A 20,200-nucleotide genomic window follows, 5' to 3' on the forward strand; every position below is an offset into this window, starting at 1 on the left:
TCGACAGAGGAGCGTCGAATCTCAGGGCCCTGGAGGGTCCTTGAGAAAAAGGCCACGGGTCTCCCCGCCTGGTTAAGGGTCACAGCTAGGGCGCAGTCGGATGCATCGCTCTCCACTTGGAAGGGGATGGACTCATCCACTGCGTGCATTGTGGCCTTCGCAATATCGCTCTTGATAAGAGTGAAGGCTGCACACGCCTCTGGTGTCAGGGGGAAGGAGGTGGATTTGATGAGGGGTCTGGCTTTGTCCGCATAGTGGGGCACCCACTGAGCATAGTAAGAGAAAAACTCCAGGCTTCAGTGCTTTTTGGCAGCGGGGGAGGGGGAGCTCCATAAGGGGGCGCTCCATAAGGGGGCGCATTCTGTCGGGGTCGGGGTCGGGCCCGATGACTCCGTTCTCCACTACGCAGCCGAGAATGGCAAAGCGTTTGGTGCGAAACATACATTTCTCCTTATTGTACGTTAGGTTCAGCCGCTGGGCCGTACGGAGGAATTTTTCTAGATTAACGTCATGGTCCTGCTGGTCGTGGCCGCAGATGGTGACGTTATCCAGGTAGGGAAAGGTGGCCTGCAGCGCGTTCTGGTCAACCATCCGGTCCATCTCCCTTTGGAAGACCGAAACCCCGTTGGTGACGCCGAAGGGAACCCTAAGGAAGTGGTAGAGGCGGCCGTTCGCCTCGAAGGCAGTATACTGGCGGCCCTCATGGCGGATGGGGAGTTGGTGGTATGCTGACTTAAGGTCAATGGTGGAGAATACTCTGTATTGCGCAATCTGATTGACCATATCAGATATGCGAGGAAGGGGGTATGCATCCAGCTGAGTGTACCGGTTTATGGTTTGGCTGTAGTCAATGACCAGGCGGCGTTTATCGGTGGTTTTAACGACTACAACCTGGGCTCGCCAGGGGCTGGTGCTCCCTTCGATAATGCCCTCCTTCAGGAGCCGCTCCACCTCAGAGCTAATAAAAGCTCTGTCCCCGGCGCTGTACCGCCTGCTCTTGGTAGCGATGGGTTTACAGTCGCGGGTGAGGTTAGCGAACAAGGGGGGGGGGGGACTTTGAGTGTGGAAAGGCTGCAAGTGGTGTGCGGCGGGCGATTTAAAAGGTGTTGGTTGCAGACTGTGAGTGGGGGGAGGGGTCCACCGTATGCTAATGTGACACTTTTAAGGTGGCACTGAAAATCCAACCCTAGCAGCACGGCAGCGCAAAGACGGGGCAGGACAAGAAGTTTAAAATTTTTATATTCTGTGCCCCTAACCGAAAGGGTCACCACACAGTAGCCGCCGACGTCCATTGAATGGGACTTAGACGCCATAGAAATCCGATGGCGCGTTGGCAGGACCGTGAGGGAGTGGCTACGTACCGTGTCGGGGTGAATAAAACTCTCTGTGCTCCCGCTGTCAAATAGGCAAGTGGTGGCGCGGCCGTTTACCGTGATGTCCATCATGGACCTGGACAGATGATGAGGCAGGGCTTGATCCAGCGTAACGGAGGCCAGTGTATGGCTTAGTGAGTCGATATGGTCGTCTGACGAGACGGTGGTTGAGTCCGGAGACAAGATGGCGGTTGAGTGCGGCGGACAAAATGGCGGCGGCCATGATTCAGGTCCCCACGCGGCCGGAGGTGCACAAAATGGCGGATAAGATGGCTGCCCCCACGGTTCGCACGCGGCGCTGCTGGCGTTCGCGGGTTTCCCCCTGCAGGCATTGGCGTAATGGCCTTTCTTCCCGCAGCCCGAGCAGGTAGCGGTCTTAGCCGGGCAGCGCGCTCTAGGGTGTTTTAACTGGCCACAGAAATAGCATTTTTGGGCCTGGTTACGGGGCATCGCTGCAGTTGGTACCGGGGGCGGTGGTCCCGGTTGATTTCGGGACACCGCTGCAGCAGTTGGTACCGGGGGCGGCGGTCCCATGTCCCAAGGTCGCGATGGCCATGGCGCGGCGCCGTTACGTGAGTATGCTTTGAGGTTTCGGTGGGCCGCATCTAACGAGAGCGCAAGGGCTACGGCCGTCTTCAGGTCGAGCTCCTTGCTTTCGAGCAGTCTCTGCCGGGAGTAGTCGGACTGGAGGCCCCTAACGAAGGCATCACAGGTAAGTCCCTCCACGTGCCCCGCAGCCGTTACCTCCTTACAGTCGCAGTCCCTGCAGAGTGTCTGTAACACCCGTAAAAATGCCTCTACCGATTCCCCTGGTTGCTGCCTGCGGGATCCCAAGAGGTGTCTGGCGTAAATCGTGTTCACTGGGCGCGTGTATTGCCCTTTCAGTAGTTCGAGGGCCGCCGTGTACGTAGTAGCGTCCCGGATGAGTGTATATACTGGAGGGCTCACCTGGGCGGTCAAAACTTTTAGTTTGTTCTCCGATGTCACGGCGGAGGCTTCTAGGAAGGATGCAAAGCAGCTCAGCCAGTGTTCGAAATTGGTCGATGAACCCGCTGCTTGAGGGTCGAGGTCCAGGCATGCTGGTCTGAGGGCTCGCAGCAACGCCTGCTGTTGTTGCTGTTCAGGTGTCGACATTTTACTTTTAGTTAATAAAATTGATACGCTTATCAATTGCTCCATAAAAGGCGATGAATTAGGAAAGTAATGAAAAGGTTTTTATTAACTAAAGAACAGAGCATGCCTCTCGTGGCCAACTGGTTCCAAGGAGGAAGTTGCCGAAACACCCACCTTTATACCTGGTCATGTGGGCGGAGCCAGCTGAGGCATGCATTGGTACACAGCACCAACCAGAGGTAACAATATGCAATAACGATAACAGTAGGATACAATAACAGTGGTTTACCACACCCTTTAAATAGCACTGGTGGGGGTTCCCTCGTGCAGCTGAACGCACATTCAGCTGTGTGTGTTTAGGAGGGCATTGAATGGTGCCCAGACGTCAAAAATGGCAGGTCGTGCGTCAAATCAACGTTGCACGCTGACTGATGCCATGATCTGTCTGCTCTGCATACTGCCGCCGCACTCACAAACCGCCAGCGGTATCGCTCTCACCAAAATGGCGAACAGTGTGAGCTGCACCGGAAGTGCGCGGACATCATTTAAAAAAAAAAACTGACCGTAACTATCGGCGCTAAGGTGCCAAATTTTGCGGCCAAAGAGTTAGACATTTTGCTGCAGCAAGGTATGGATTTCAGCCAATGATTATCTAACATAGTTGCCCATTTGCAAATATATATTACAGACAATACAGCACTAAAGGCAGGTTCATTGGCCTGGTTATTAACGGGGTGGGTTACGGACGGGAAACCTGGAAGTCCAGGTTTTCCCGCCTGCTGTGGAATTTTAACTCCACAGCATGTGTCTTTTGGCCCTGACAAGTTCCCCACCTGGAAGTCAGGCGGGGAGCACTCTGAAGCAGTTAGGTCCGATCCCCAATACCAGGGGTGCGGAGGGCCCCGTCTGATCCCCAACCCTGGGGACTTTATGGTGGGAGGGCTGCTGGGGTGGGGGGGGGGGGGGGGGAAACACTCCTGTTTCTCCTGACTCACAAGCAGTACTGTGAAGGCATTTACCTTCTCTCCTAAGCTGTCCTCGCCTCACTTCAGCTGCCGAGTTTCCTGAGGCCTGGGAAAACCACCCGCCCACTGTAAAAGCTGCAAGGCAGGTTAAAGTAGAGGCTGCTAGCCTCCTTAAAATATTTAAATTGCCAAACCACCTCCTGGGAGCAGGTTGGTTGCCCGCCCTCGTTTTGCCTCTGTAAAACCCAGAAGTGGCAGGTTGGAGTCGGGCTTCAGATTTTTAAAATTTGAAACGTCTTTGAGTGCTAGAATTCAGCCCATTGTGTTTTTTGGACAACAAGCAACAAGAAGCTGCATTTATATAGCTCCTTTAACGTGGCAAAACATTCCAAGGTACAAGAGCGTGATCAATCAAAATTTGACACTGAGCCAAAGAAGATATCAGGACAGATGACCAATAGCTTGGTCACAGAGGTAGGTTTTAGGAGCATCTTATAGGAGGAGAGAGAAGTAGAGGTGTTTAGGGAGGTAATTCCAGAGCTTCGGCAGCTGAAAGCACGGCCGACAATGGTGGAGCAATTAAAATCAGGGATGCACATGATGCCAGAATTGGAGGAGCGCAGAGATCTTGAAGACTTGTAGGGCTGGAGGAGATTACAGAGATAGGGAGGGGCGAGGCCATGGAGGGATTTGAAAACAAAATGAGAATTTTAAAATTGAGGTGTTGCCGGACCGGAGCATGTGTAAATCAGCAAAGGGGTGATGAGTCAACAGGACTTGGTGACAGTTAAGATATGGCAGCAGAGTTTTGGATGAGCACTTGTTTATGTAGGGTGGAAGATGACAGGCCAACCAGGAGAGGATTGACGTAGTCAAGGCTGGAGGTAACAAAGGCATGGGTGAGGGTTTCAGCAGCAGATAAACTGAGGCAGGGGCAGAGTTGGACAATGTTATGAAGGTAGGCAGTCTTAGTGATGGAGCGGATATGTGGTCAGAAGTTCAGCTCGGGGTCGAACACAACCCCAAGGTTGCAAACTGTCTGGTTCAGGTTCAGGCAGTTGCCAGGGACAGGAATGGAATCGGTGGCCAGGGAATGGAGCTTGTGGCGGGGACCAAAGACAAAGGATAAAAGATTGAGCGTCATCCTTCTTAAACCCCCATCTGAAATATTTGATTTTAAAAAGATAACTGGATATATGTGTCATTTTAAGAACATCTCTTTTTCAGTTTTATAAATACTGGGCACAATTTTACATAAATATATACTTATAAAGATGGAACAATAGGTTAACGCCACTTAGCCCACAAGTTTCATCCTGGCAATTGCTGGAAGCACAGAAAGAGTTGGAGAAATGGCACTCAAGTACCAACAGGTCAGCAGCTAGGTAAGAAAAACTAAATATTGGAAATCTTGAAAACATAATGTTTGAAGTACACAATAGGTCCATCAGCACTTCGTAAGAGACAGATTAAAGTTTCGGGTGGAGATCCTGAAACAAAATTTATTAAATGATCTCCGTCCAAAATGTTAATTCATATTTTTGCTTTCAGATGCCAATAGTCACCATTTTTTGTTTTAAGCTTGGCAAATGATCATTTAAACTTGTGCATACAACAATCAATGCTCGTAGGGACAATGCTATTTCGCATGGCGAGTCATGCAAAATAAAGTCAGTTAAAAGAGTGGACAGGAAAACTCCCTTTATAAAAGTATTCTAGCAAATAGTTTATTCAGTTAGGACTACAAAACAACACGCTGTGCAAAACAGACCCCCGTGTAAAGATAGTAGAATCAACCTTCAGCTGCATTTAACAGAAGGCTTGAATCTAGAATTGTACCTATGTAGTTCTTTGACAAAGATTTTAATTGTTCATTATGATGGGCTTTAATTATGTTACATATACAAATAAACAAACAATTGGTGTTACAAAAAGATATTTATTCAGCATTGTTCTTTTACAAGATGTACTAATTATAAAAAGATACGGAATATTTGGTGCCATTATAAATTTCAGCCATAAATCCGTTTGCAGTTACCTTGGAAGTGAGTAGAGGGTCAAATTCATGGTTTCTTATTTGAAATTTGAATATTTGCACCTTGATAACACCCCCAAATTAACTAAACAATAAGCCAATTCATTCAGATTTGTTGGCGCTGCTTCAGTTAGACCACTTAACATGAAATATTTCTTGCAAAACAAGCTTTTTAAGCTGTTAAAATGAAGAAAGTTGTGTAATTAAGTTTTTCATGAAACCTTGAACTAAGACATTATGGTCTTTAGTGCAAAAAAAATACAAATAAGCAATGCACAGACATGAACTATAATAGATTAATGCTGTTCACTTAAAAAGATGTTCTGCATACATGTAGAACTAGTTATTTGTGGATCTTGCTCACTTTCTTTCCTATGTGCAGACATGGGAAAATTACCCTCTTCTGCCTCTTACCAATTTATAACTTTCTTCTTAAACTCCTTCAGAACTATATCTTGTGTGTTTCATCACTTCCCAATACATAGCTTGCTAAATTGAAAAACTTTGATCTCCAATTTTTCTATTTTACTATAAACACAATTCTTAGGATAGAGCAAGAAAAATCATGAATGATGGAAATCTGACATAAAAGCCAAAAATGCCAGAAGCACACAGCAGCTTCACCAGCATCTGAAAGATATAACATTTTAATGTTCTGGATGGAACCTTTTGAAAGGATCATGAGAATTTTTTTCTCTCTTTCAGGAGGTAAGTAATCCCCGTGTATTTGAGCAGTTTTCTGTACCTAGAAAAAAATATAATGTACTATATGCAGATAATTCCTTTAAGAGGATCCACTTGTATCAACATTTTCTTTATCAAGAACGCCTACATCTCCACTTTTGTAATTGAAGCTCCTTCAGAAATAATTGTAAACTTCAACGGAAATGTTTTTGGGTCAGCATCACCTAACAGCTATATAGGATTAGAATTTCTTTTAAAAAAAAATCACTGCAGCAGGCACAACTCTGTACAATGAAAGCCTGTAAGTATAAGTGAATGTTGTTGAAAACATTTTAAAAAGCCAAAAGAGTTATCTGGCTGTATGCTCGCATCACTTTTTGAAGGTGTAATTGCATCACAAGTGGCAAGAAATATTGCACAAAGAATCCACACAGCTGTAGAGAAAGCTGTTTTGAAAGCATTTATCTGCCAGGTCTCCACAGAAACCAACCAAAAGGTTTTCTTCCTTTGCCACAGGAAATTGATACACAAACCAAAATGGCCTATTCCAAACCAAACATTTCCAAACAGAGATGGAAAAAACAGGTAAAATATATTTTGGTTTGAGTCATTAATAAATTATAAAGATTTCAATAAATATTCCTGATCAGTGCCTCCTTTGGCAGCTTTCGAACCTTTATATTTTGTCAAGCTTGACAGCGTTCAGTTTGCCATGCAAAGGCTTACATCCGAAGCAGCTCTTCTAAAGGTTAAAGTGTGCAAAAATCAATCAATCCGATTCCCACAAATTGTGAACCTATCTATTTCTAGTAGATCTTCTTTTGAAGAACGATGCTTGCCATCAGATTTTTCCTGTGGTACTCCTTTGTCCTCTACATCGGGGGTTGTAAGAAACTGGTCAGAACTGCTGGTCGAGACTAGCGTTGATACACTTTCTGATCGGGATACAGGCTGGCTAATGATAGACTCTGATTGCATTTCTTCTGCTGAAATACCTGTCAAAGTGAATTGATCACATTATAGGTTTTGCAAATGAATGCCAATACATTAAGACATTATGCCAAATCCTTTATTTTAACATAAACATACCTCCCTCCATGGTAAAATGCTTGTAAACATTCTGATTGTATCTCAACAGGATTTCCTACATAAGATACTAAATTAACATACAAAACAAGGTCAAAAAGTAGCAGAACTATTTTCTGTAATTTATACATGAGATTTTGTTACACTAAAATGTAGATCTCAAATTACATTAATATTTGGAAGACTTTAGACCTACAATTCCTTGTCTCTGTGTTCCAATAGCAAAAATTACTATCAATACTAGTTTGCATTTCCCCCAAGAACTACACTAAACTGACATAAAACAATTAAAAAAAGTAACTAGAAGAATCCATAATTTAGTGGTGTGTTTGTTTGTATGTATATGTATCATGGATTGAGGGGTGGCTAGGGTTGACACAAATGGGAATAAGAGGAGAGGACAGGTGGATAGGAGGGTGTGGCTAACCTGAGACTGGAGTTTGGGACTACAGAGGGTGATGTATGGCCTGGTAGTACTCTAGGCAAGAATGAGTGGGTGTGTAGGAACTCCATTAGGTAAAAGTCTAGGATGCGGGGGCACTTTTGGGACTGGCGCCAACTGAACAGTCAAGGGGTAAAGAATCTGCATTTACAGAGGGCGAGTTCATGTCCTCAGGGGGGTCTCCAAGTACTTCACAGCAATAGAACATTTTTTTTTTAAATGCAGTCACTTGTCATGAAGGCAAACACGGTAGATATTTTGCATATAGCAAAGTCCCACAAACAGCAAATGAATGAATGTGACCACTTAACACAGAGAGATTTTATCAGGCATAAAAATGACAGTTTTCTAATTGTCAAAAGGTGAAGTATACGCAAAGGAAAGAATTATTGATAGGAAGGCCCAAATGAGCAATATAATCTGTGGAAGGCAATAGAACTTAAGCCCCAGGTCCCAGAGGCAGTTACTGTAGGTATTATCCAGATAAAATAGTGAAATTTTTCGTTAATAATGATTATTTCTTTACAAATTTCATTTTGTAATTGTATGTTTTCATTTTTATATGTAAATAAGCTTGAAAACAAACATAGCAGCTGAAAGGACAACTGAAAAATATTGTAAGCAATTTAATTTGTTTTTTGTGGCAGTTGCTGGTTCCAGATTAGTAATGAAGGGTGGGAGGGGAATTAAGCATTTGACATGATTGATTTTGTGTAGCTTGCTGGTTCCTGATTAGTATTTTTTTAAACCTGTTTATATCTGAACAAGTCAACATAGTTAACTTAATAGATAATGGTAACTCGATCAGTCAGACAAATATGATGGATAATTTTTCATGCTACAGACATGTTTAAAGTGTGATGTTTACATTTAAAGTCCAACATGCGCTATATGCAAGGCTTTGGATTATACAGTACTAAAAAATATCAATCTGGATACAAACAGGACCCTATGTTGTTGGAAGAAAACTACAGAGTAATCTGAGCTGAAATATGTGATCAGAATTTTTTTTCCCCATTATTAGTTATTCAGAAAATAAAACAGTACTACCAATACAAAACTTAAATTACATCATGTTTCCAATCTCATTATCAGCTTCAACTAATCTTTGTCTCACTGATGTTGAAAAGATAGGTGAGAATCTACTAGAAAATGCTTGACTAAGCTAATGGAATTTTTTGAGGATGTAACTGGTAAAATAGATAAAGGAGAACCAGTGGATGTGGTGTATTTGGACTTTCAGAAGGCTTTCGATAAGGTCCCGCATAAGAGATTAGCGTGTAAAGTTAAAGCACATGGGATTGGGGGCAAGGTACTGACTTGGATAGAGAACTGGCTGGCAGACAGGAAGCAAAGAGTTGGAATAAACGGCTCTTTTTCCGAGTAGCAGGCAGTGACTAGTGGGGTACCGCAGGGATCAGTGCCAGGACCCCAGCTATTCACAATATATATTAATGATCTAGACGAGGAAACTAGATGTAATATCTCCAAGTTTGCAGACGACACAAAGCTGGGTGGGCATGTGTGCTGTGAGGAGGATGCCGAGAAACTCCAGTATGATTTGGACAGGTTGGGTGATTGGGCAGATGTATGGCAGATGCAATATAACGTGGATAAATGCGAGGTTATCCACTTTGGTGGCAAAAACAGGAAGGCAGATTATTATCTGAACGGCAATAGATTGGGAGAAGGGGAAGTGCAACGAGACCTGGGTGTCCTTGTGCACCAGTCGCTGAAGGTAAGCATGCAGGTGCAGCAGGCGGTTAAGAAGGCAAATGGTATGTTGGCCTTCGTAGTGAGAGGATTCGGGTACAGGAACAAGGATGTCTTGCTGCAGTTGTACAGGGCCTTAGTGAGACCACACCTTGAGTATTGTGTGCAGTTTTGGTCGCCTTATCTGAGGAAGGATGTTCTTGCCATGGAGGGAGTTCAGCGAAGATTCACCAGACTGATACCTGGGATGGCAGGAATGACATATGAGGAGAGATTGGGTCGATTGGGCTTATACTCACTGGAGTTTAGAAGAATGAGAGGGGATCTCATTGAAACTTATAAAATTCTAACAGGACTAGACAGACTAGATGCAGGAAAGATGTTCCCGATGGCGGGGGAGTCCAGAACCAGGGGTCACAGTCTAAAGATAAGGGGAAAGCCATTTAGGACAGAGATGAGGAGGAATTTCTTCACCCAGAGAGTGGTGAACCTGTGGAATTCTCTACCAGAGAAGGCAGTTGAGGCCAATTCATTAAATATATTCAAGAAGGAGTTAGATATATTTCTTAAGGCTAAAGGGATCAAGGTATATGGGGAGAAGGCAGGGACAGGGTACTGAGTTTGGATGATCAGCCATGATCTCATTGAATGGTGGAGCAGGCTCGAGGGGCCGAATGGCCTACTCCTGCTCCGATCTTCTATGTTTCTATGAATGTGGAACTCGCTACCACAAAGAGTAGTTGAGCCGAAAAGCATAGATACATTTAAGAGAAAACTAGATAAACACACGAAGGAGAAAGGAACAGAAGGTTATGTTGATGGGGTTAGATGAAGAGGGATGGGAGGAGGCTCGTGTGGAGCATAAACACCGACATAGGCCAGTTGGGCCGAATGGCCTGTTTCTCTGTCTTATAAATACTGTGTAACTCTACTGTGTAATATGTAAATGAAGGCTGTGATCATAACACAGAGCGAAGGCCTTAATAATGGTGTGAAACTCCACAGCTCCGATATCAATTCAGCATGCAGAATTCTATACAACACAGATACTTGTGCTAAAATAAGATTTATAATCACATCATGTAATAACCACTGCAATTGTGATCAATTTAACTGATAAACTACTAATTAAATGTATTTGATATGCTTTAAATTGGTAAGAAGGGGGGGGGGGGGGGGGAGGGATCTACAAGAAACGTAACCAGTCTAATTATAAACAAAATAGGAAAAGAGAGCATAGGAAAGAATAAAGTAAGGGAGGACATTGATTGCAAGGGAATAAATAGAGTTATAGAACAGGAGTCTAAAAAGATGGTTAAACATAAAGTGAGAGGAAATCCTATTAAAAATGAGTTAATCTGTCTGTACAGCAATGCACATAGTGTCCGTAATGAAACAGGGGAGCTGGAGGCAATCATGCGTTACGAGGAACCAGACATAGTAGGGATTACTGAGACACGGCTACAGAAAAATCAGGACTGGGAATTAAACATTGCAGGGTATAAAATATTTAGAAAAGATAGAGAGGGGAAAAAGGGGAGGTGGAGTAGCTGTACTTATTAGGGATAAGATAATAGCAGTAGAAAAAAAGTAACGCAGCTATCAGCAAGGCAAAAATAGAATCCATATGGATAGAGATAAAAGATAATAAAGGATCAATCACACTAATAGGTGTAGTCTACAGACCACCTAATAGTGGAAGGGAGGTGGAGGAAGAAATATGCAGACAAATTAGCGAAATGTGTAAAAAAAATATAATAATCATGGGGGATTTCAACTACCCTGATATTAATTGGACAGAAAAGGTAAGTAATGGGGATAAGGGAATGGAGTTCCTACAATGTGTACAGGGCTCCTTTCTAACCCAATATGTAAAAAGCTCAATAAGGAAAGATTCGCTATTGGATCTAGTAATTGGGAATGAACCGGAGCAGATAAGAGAAATAAAATTAGGGGACCATCTAGGCAACAGTGACCATAATACAGGAAACTTTCGATTAACCGGCCGCTAAATAACCGGAACGCTCTATCCACCGGCAAAATTCAGGAGTCGGTTCAGGTAACTTTTTTTTTACTTTTATTACTTTTTTTACTCCATTTGTTGCTGTGCAAGGGTGTAGCTGAAGCTGTTGCTAAGCTACAGAGACACTTGCAACGTGTGCAGATTGTTTTGAAGCAGCAACAGAGTTTGTTGCTTTATACGGAGCTCTGAGCTCCGTATCTTTTACTTTAGCGTTCGGTGATCCGGAATTGTTGATGAACCGGCACCACGTCGGTCCCGGCCGTGCTGGATACCAGAAAGTTTCCTGTATAATACGCTTTAAGATGATAACTGAGAGACATAAGAATGACGAAAACCAGGGTAATAGATTGGAGAAAAGTTGATTTTGAGGGGCTGAGAATAGAACTTGGGAAAATAAAATGAGCGATAATATTGGCAAACAACAATGTAGACCAGCAATGGGAAACATTTAAAACGGTGTTCAACAGAGTGCAGGAACAATATATTCCACTAAAAGGAAAGAACAAACTAAACACTAATGAGACTCCATGGATGAATAAAGCCATAAGGGAACAATTGAGGGTAAGGAAAGAGGCATACATTAAGTACATAGATAGCAGGGGAGTGCATGATAAGGGAGAATATGAAGGGATTAGGAGGGAAGTCAAAAAAACAATTAGGAAGGTTATGAGGAACTATGAAATTAAATTATCACGGAACATAAAACAAAATAGTAAAATATTTACAGGCACATGAATAAAAAAAGGTTGGGATGGGAATAGGGCCATTAAGGGATAGACAGGTTAATACCACAGATAATGATAGAAAAATGGCAGAAATATTAAATAATTATTTTGCTTCAGTATTTACCAGGGAGGTAGAACAGGTGGACATGACATTGGATGATGAGGTTAGTAATGAAATAAGTGCATTTAAAATAAGAGGGGATATATTAAATAAACTAATCAAATTCAATACCCCTGGTCCGGATGGATTGCATCCACACATTTTAAAAGAATCTAGGGAAGAGATAGCAGAGGCATTACTACGCATATTTAATAATGTTACAAAAAGGTGTAGTGCCAGAGGACTGGCGGATAACTAATGTAAGACCTATATTTAATAAGGGGGATAGAACATGTTCAGGGAATTATAGACCAGTCAGCTTAACATCGGTGGTAGGAAAAATAATGGAATCCCTACTAAAGGAGAAAATAGAAGAACATCTCAGAGCCAAAAACAGAGTAATGAATAGTCAGCATGGATTTCAAAAGGGAAAGTCTTGCTTGACCAACCTCATTGAATTTTTTGAAACGGTAACAGAGAGAGTAGACAATAGTAATGCAGTAGACGTCATTTATCTAGATTTTCAAAGGCCTTCGATAAGGTACCCCATAATAGACTGATGAACAAGGTCAGAAAATGCGGAGTCGGGGCAAGCAGCAGAATAGATAGCTAGCTGGCTTTAAGACAGAAAGCATAGAGTAGGGGTAACAGGTAGCTATTCACAGTGGCAGAAGGTGGGTAGTGGTGTTCCACAAGGATCAGTGCTGAGACCTCTGTTGTTCACAATTTATATTAACGATTTAGACTTTGGAAGCAAAAACACAATTTCTAAATTTGCGGATGACACCAAATTTGGGGGGGCGGGGAGATAGTCAATACTGAGGAGGACTGCAACAAATTACAGGAGGACATTAATAAACTTGCAGAATGGGCATAAAAAAAGCAAACCAAGCACTCGGATTTATTTCTAGAGGTATAGAATTGAAAAGTAGGGAAGTTATGCTAAACCTGTATCGAACCTTGGTTAGACCACACTTGGAGTACTGTGTACAGTTCTGGTTGCCATATTATAAAAAGGCACTGGAGAGGGTGCAGAGAAGATTTACAAGGATGATACCAGAAATGCGAGGGTACACATATCAAGAAAGGATGAACAGGCTGGATCTCTTTTCTCTTGAAGAAAAGGCTGAGGGGTGACCTAATAGAGGTCTTTAAAATTATGAAAGGTTTTGATAGGGTGGGTAGAGAGAGAATATTTCCACTTGTGGGGTAGAGCATAACTAGAGGCCATCAATATAAGATAGTCACCAAGAAATCCAATAGGGAATTCAGAAGAAACTTCTTTACCCAAAGAGTGGTGAGAATGTGGAACTCGCTACCACAGGGAGTGGTTGAAGGGAAAAGTATAGATGCATTTAAGGGGAGGCTATATAAGCACATGAGGTAGAAGGGAATAGTGGGTTAGGCTGATAGATTTACATGAGGAAAGACGGGAGGAGGCTCGAGTGAAACAAACGCTGTTTGGGCCGAATGGCCTGTTTCTGTGTCGTATTACCTATGTAATCCTATGTTTAAAGTACAGAATTTTTGGGCTGAAGATCTGAGGTGGATTACTGGTTCATGATTCAGTGTTCCACTTCAAGGGCATTAAATTGCAGCATAAACAGGATTTTTAATTTTTTTTTTTACAAAGTGCATGATTCCCACACAAAGGAAAGGAAACATGATTTTTCAGCCCAGTACTACTATGCCATTGCCTAGTGCAACCGTATAAAAATGTATCAAATATGACTTACTCCTAATTCTATTAATCTGCAGCTTACCATAGAAAACCTTCACGACACTCACCATCATCTGCTTTGTCTCAGTGGGTAGCTTCCAAATATAACCGAAATGCTGCTGCGTCAGAAATCACTGAACTGACATTCAAGTTGTTCATTTGCATTCAAAAGATATCTTATGTTATAATTTGGGGAACACACTGATCTTGCAAACAAACAGTTACATTATTAGGGCATTTATCTTCAGCTCATCCAAATGTTGAAAATATTGTCTTGTCTCGGTATAAAATGCTAAAAGTAGGTGCCATATGAAAATTAATTACCTTGAGGTGGTTTAACTTTGCTGACAGATTTTTTGGCAAGTTTCCCAGGGGTGCTGGCTGGTGGGGTTTGAAACAGTTTCTCCTCCATCTTGGCCTCTTTCACATATTGGCAAGATTTCCCCAGCAACACAATGCTGTTAAGAACTTTAAGTGCAATCAGCCTTGAAAGGGGAAAAAAACAAAAACTATGTTTACAATTGTAAAGGAAACCTGCAGCCAGAAGTAATCTATTGCTGCCAAACAGTCCATGCTGAACTCAAAAGATGTCCATCAAGCCTTACATAATCCTCTTTAGGAAACAATCTGCATAATCTTTGCAACCAATAATACCTCACATGGAATCTCAAACTGTAATGCAATGACACATCGTAATGGCTTCTGAATATGGCCATCAGACTCAAGATACAATATGGCAATTTTTACCTTAACAGAATATCTGCTTGGCTTTTTATTAACAAAATGTGAATTTGTTCAAAGAAGCATTCCCAGAAAACTTTCAGCACCTTGTCAAATAAATCTAACTGGCAAGAAACCTACTTTTATACTCCTAACACACAATTATGCACTCCAGCTTCCTCTGAAACATACTACTGTACTGATACTGGTCCATTTCAACATGCATTCTAGGGTGTATTACTGGCATCAGATGTTACAATGGATTTACCAATGTTCACCCACTACTGGACCACTAAATCAAACTGAGATTTGGTGACCGTACAGTTTTCATTTAAAATTTATACCACTATAGATGTCAGTTTAGCGCAAACAACTGGCAACAAGAGCACAAAGCATTCTATCCAAGCAACTGCACTAAAACTCATCCTCTACGGTAACAACTTGCATTTATATAACATCTTTAACAGAAAACATCCCAAGGTGCTTCACAGAGAGGCAGTCAGAAAAAAGGACACCAAGACAAAGGGTGAGATATTAGCAGAGGTGGACATAAGCTTGGTCAAACAGGTAGGTTTTAAAGGAAGGAGGCTGAAAGGCAGAACGGTTTAGGGAAAGAATTCCAGACTTTGGGGCATGGGCAGTTGAAGGCACGGCTGGCAATGGTGGAGTGAAGGTACACAAGAGGCTAGAGTTAAAGGAACAGAGATTTCAGGGGGGTTGGGGGTTAGGTATGGAGGTGGTTAGAGGTAGGGAGCAGAAGGCTGTAGAAGGATTTAAATGCGTGTGTGAATTTTAAATTTGTGGCATTGGGGGGACTGGAGGCAATGTAGGTCAACGAGGACAGGGGCGATGAGTAGGGCCTGTTGCAGGACAGGATACAGGTAGCAGAAATTTGTATGAGCTGGAGTTTAGTGAGTAATTGAATTCATTCAAATCAAAATCAATTCCGAAAAATGGTTAACCACCTACCTATGTTACACGCAACATAAAATAAAACTAAGGACTAAGACAAATACTGCAATTATGTATAATTCAACACTGCACAATTTAAACATGAAAGTGATATAACTAACTGCAAATTCACACACATTCCCTTGGTCTATACAAGAAAAAGTCTGCTGATTGAGACTGCCCCCACCTCCAGCCAGAAGTAAAGGTGCATTGGAGCATCATTATAGTTAAAAGGCTAAAACCTGGTTGTCCCCTGATTAACAGAGATAAATGTTGAAAGGCAGTACATAAGACAGGCAATAGTCTGGAAACCTGTGCCACAATATCCATCAGTTAGGAGTATACATGCACCAATAAGTAATCCTTAAGGGTCATTTGGAAGTTATGCTTAACTGTGAAATCTTGTAGTTACACCATACCTCAAGTACTGCATCCAGTTCTTGTCACTATGACAAGAGAGACATTCAGCTACTGAAAACTGTGCAGAGGAATTCGTATTGTGATTCTTCTAACATCTGGACTGAGTTATGTGGAAAGAATGGAGGAACTTGTGTGAATCATCCTTGAAAGGAGGTTACTAAGGGGACTTCATAGAGGTACATAGTAGCAGTAATAGCAAGTTGCATTTACTTTGCGCCTTTAACATAAGAACTGAAAGCCAATAAATCCCCTGGACCTGATGGCCGACATCCAAAGGTTTTGAAAGAGTTGGCTATAGAGATAGTGGATGCATTGGTTGCCATTTTCCAAAATTCCATAGATTCTAGAACGGTTCCTGCGGATTGGAAGGTAGCAAATGTAACCCCACTATTTAAGAAAGGAGGGAGAGAGAAAATGGGGAACTACAGACCAGTTAGCCTGACATCAGTAGTAGGGAAAATGCTGGAATCTATTATTAAGGATGTGGTAACAGGGCACTTAGAAAATAATAATAGGATTGGGCAGAGTCATCACGGATTTATGAAAGGGAAGTCATGTTTGACAAATCTATTCGGGATTTTTGAGATTGTAACTCGCAGAATAGATAAGGGGGAACCAGTGGATGTGGTGTATTTGGATTTTCAGAAGGCATTCGATAAGGTGCCACACAAGAGGTTATTACACAAAATTAGGGCTCATAGGATTGGGGGTTATATACTAGCATGGATTGAGGATTGGTTAACCCACAGAAAACAGAGAGTAGGAATAAACGGGTCATTTTCGGGTTGGCAGGCTGTAACTAGTGGGGTACCGCAAGGATCAGTGCTTGGGCCTCAGCTATTCACAATCTACATCAATGATTTGGATGAGGGGACCAAATATAATATATCCAAGTTTGCTGATGATACAAAGCTTGGTGGGAATGTAAGTTGTGAGGAGGATGCAAGGAGGCTTCAAGGGGATATAGACAAGCTAAGTGAGTGGGCAAGAACATGGCAAATGGAATATAATGTAGAGAAATGTGAAGTTATCCACTTTGGTAGGAAAAATAGAAAAGCAGAGTATTTTTTAAATGGTGAGAGATTGGGAAATGTTGATGTTCAGAGGGACCTGGGTGTTCTTGTACACAAATCACTGAAAGTTAACATGCAGGTACAGCAGGCAATTAGGAAAGCAAATGGTATGTTATCCTTTATTACAAGAGGATTTGAGTATAAGAGTAAAGACATCTTGCTGCAATTATATAGGGCCCTGGTGAGACCACACCTGGAGTATTGTGTACAGTTTTGGTCTCCTTACCTAAGGAAGGATATACTTGCCATAGAGGGAGTATGGGACTGGTTCCTGGGATGGGGGGATTGTTCTACGAGGAGAGATGGAGTAGACTAGGCCTATACTCTCTAGAGTTTAGAAGAATGAGAGGTGATCTCATTGAAACATACAAAATTCTTACAGGGCTCGATAGGGTAGATGCAGGGAGGATGTTTCCCCTGGCTGGGGAGTCTATAACCACGGGTCACATTTAGGACTGAGATGAGGAGAAATTTCTTCACTCAGAGAATGGTGAATCTTTGGAATTCTCTATGCCAGAGGGCTGTGGAAGCTCAGTCGTTGAGTATATTCAAGGATATGGGACAGTGCAGGAAAGTGGAGATGAGGTAGACGATCAGCCATGATCTTATTGAATGGCAGAGCAGGCTCGAAGGGCCAAATGGCCTACTCCTGCTCCTATTTCTTATGTTCTTAGAAAATGTCCCGAGGTGCTTCACAAGTAGGTGTAAAAGAAAGTCACCAAACCGGAAGGAAGAGGTTAGAAGGCATGACCAAAAATTTGAGGAGATTTTTTAAAAAGGTAGAGAGAAAAGTAAAGCGATTGAAGGAAGAAGTTCCAAAGATTAGGACCAAGGCAGCTGAACATTCTACCCACAGTGGTGGAGTGAAGGGAAAGTGGACAAAGCAAAGAAGCAGGAGAGGCGTTAGGGATGATTGGCATGGCCAATTATATGGAACGCTGTGGAAAGGCTGATGGGGAATAAAGCATCAAGGTCACAGTCGCAGAGGATGGTAACCTTGTGACATGGGCTGGTAATTGGTTAGGAGATAGGAGACAGAGTGGACATTTACCAAGAAGCTACTGGATGAAAGGATTCAATAACAAAACTGCACAAAATACTATTCAGAATACAGAAAGTTGCTCTACCCTTCAGGACACTTATAGGGAATCAGACTCATTTTCCCCCCTCCAGCAGGGCATTGATTTATTGATGCTTGCCATTACAAGCATGGAGACAAGCCATTGTTGTCTTCTAGCTTATACCTAAAAAAGACAGCAAGCTAGATTGACCATCTCACAATGAACTCCAAGTCCGGTTGAATTAAAAAATATCCTGATACTGTATTACTTAATCACTATTTTTGACAGTTTTACTATAACTTGTACAGGTTTGATTATATGACTTCACTTATCTCAATCCAGACAACATTGAATGGTTTTGCGCTACACCACATGGATGAAAGTAACAGTGCTGTCCTCGATGTCAGTAGCGCTACCTTATCACTGTTCGCACCCTACAATCAGGAAAATACCTTGTTCCAACAGCTTCCTAGCAGACTTTTAGAAGAAACTGGTCCAAAAATCTGTTCCTCTTTTATTGGATGAATTCCATTATCAGTTATTCAGACTCCACACCAAATAAGACATCTATATCTCAAATTGAATAAAAGGGGGAAAGATGCCATGAATGTGCCTTCTAGAAATACACTTCCGTTCTCAATTATGATGATTTGGCCAACTCTGAACAACTTAGCTACTGGATCAAGTCAGTCAGCCCAATTGGGTTTAATCTATGGGAGGCAATCTTATGATAATACCCACAGGCTTTTAAATATTATTTATAGCACTGGTTCATTTACTGATTCTAATTTGATGCTCTCCCTTGATGCTGAGAAGCCGTCATTTGTTTCAAATGCTGTAAGTCTGTATCCTATATGTGGAAGGGGAAGTGCAAAGAGACCTGGGTGTTATTGTACACCAGTCGCTGAAGGTAAGCATGCAGGTGGTTAAGAAGGCAAATGGTATGTTGGCCTTCGTAGCAAGAGGGTTCGAGTACAAGAACAAGGATGTCTTGCTGCAGTTGTACAGGGCCTTGGTGAGACCGCACCTTGAGTATTGTGTACAGTTTTGGTCACCTTACCTGAGGAAGGACGTTCTTGCCATGGAGGGAGTGCTGCGAAGATTCACCAGGCATTTACCTGGGATGGCAGGAATGACGTACGAGGAGACATTGTGTCGACTGGGCTTATACTCACTGGAGTTTAGAAGATTGAGCGGGGATCTCATCGAAGCCTATAAAATTCTGTCAGGTCTGGACAGACTAGATGCAGAAAGGATGTTTCTGATGGCCGGGGAGTCCAGAACCAGGGGTCATAGTCTAAGGATAAGGGGTAAGCCATTTAGGACTGAAATGAGGAGGAATTTCTTCACCCAGAGAGTGGTGAACCTGTGGAATTCTCTGCCACAGAGGGCGGTGGAGGCCAGTTCATTAAATATATTCAAGAAAGAGTTGGGATATATTTCTTGAGGCTAAAGGGATATGGGGAGAAGGCAGGGACAGGGTACTGAATTTGGATGATCAGCCATGATCTCATTGAATGGCGGAGCAGGCTTGAAGGGCCGAATGGCCTACTCCTGCTCCTATCTTTCTATTTCATATAGTATGGGGGGTGGGCATACTATATTTGATTCAAAATATTGAACTAAGGTTGTTGCTTGCTCCATAGAGCATTCCTGTTGTGACTGACCGTAGATACTTAAGTGTATGTTGCACTGTATATAGTTTTAACACCTTATTTTTTCCTGCTGACATTTAGTGGTTTTAATTTTAAAATTTCTCTAGGCACCCTGTAGCTGTGTTCTACTCCATGCTGCAGAAGCTACATGCTCTTGCCAAAGAATCTGGTTTAGTTGCTGCAACAATCATCCTCGAGGTGTCATAGAATTATAGGATCCTGGTTATATAAAAGACTTCAGCTTTTATTTTATATAGTGATGAGGTAAAAAAAGATAGAAAGAAAGACTTGCATTTATATAGCACCTTACACGACCACCAGACGTCTCAAAGCGCTTTACA

General features: G+C 42.5%; 1 protein-coding gene across 2 annotated transcripts in view; it reads right to left on the reverse strand.

Moving 5' to 3' along the window:
* Positions 1-5,152: 5,152 nt before the first annotated feature.
* tapt1b (transmembrane anterior posterior transformation 1b) overlaps positions 5,153-20,200 on the reverse strand; it is a 192,169-nt gene continuing 177,121 nt past the window's right edge. For both annotated transcript variants that reach the window (XM_085966535.1, XM_085966544.1), the window contains 2 exons: positions 14,304-14,464; positions 5,153-7,165 (listed from right to left, as the gene is read on the reverse strand). In XM_085966535.1, the coding sequence (XP_085822661.1) occupies positions 6,936-7,165; positions 14,304-14,464 (391 nt within the window). In that variant the 3' untranslated portion in view covers positions 5,153-6,935. The remainder of the gene's footprint in view (positions 7,166-14,303; positions 14,465-20,200) is intronic.

Source organism: Somniosus microcephalus, chromosome 2, assembly GCF_052327205.1.
Source record: "Somniosus microcephalus isolate GS21.2 chromosome 2, FLI_Smic_1.0, whole genome shotgun sequence".
In the NCBI taxonomy this organism is placed as follows: domain Eukaryota; kingdom Metazoa; phylum Chordata; class Chondrichthyes; order Squaliformes; family Somniosidae; genus Somniosus; species Somniosus microcephalus.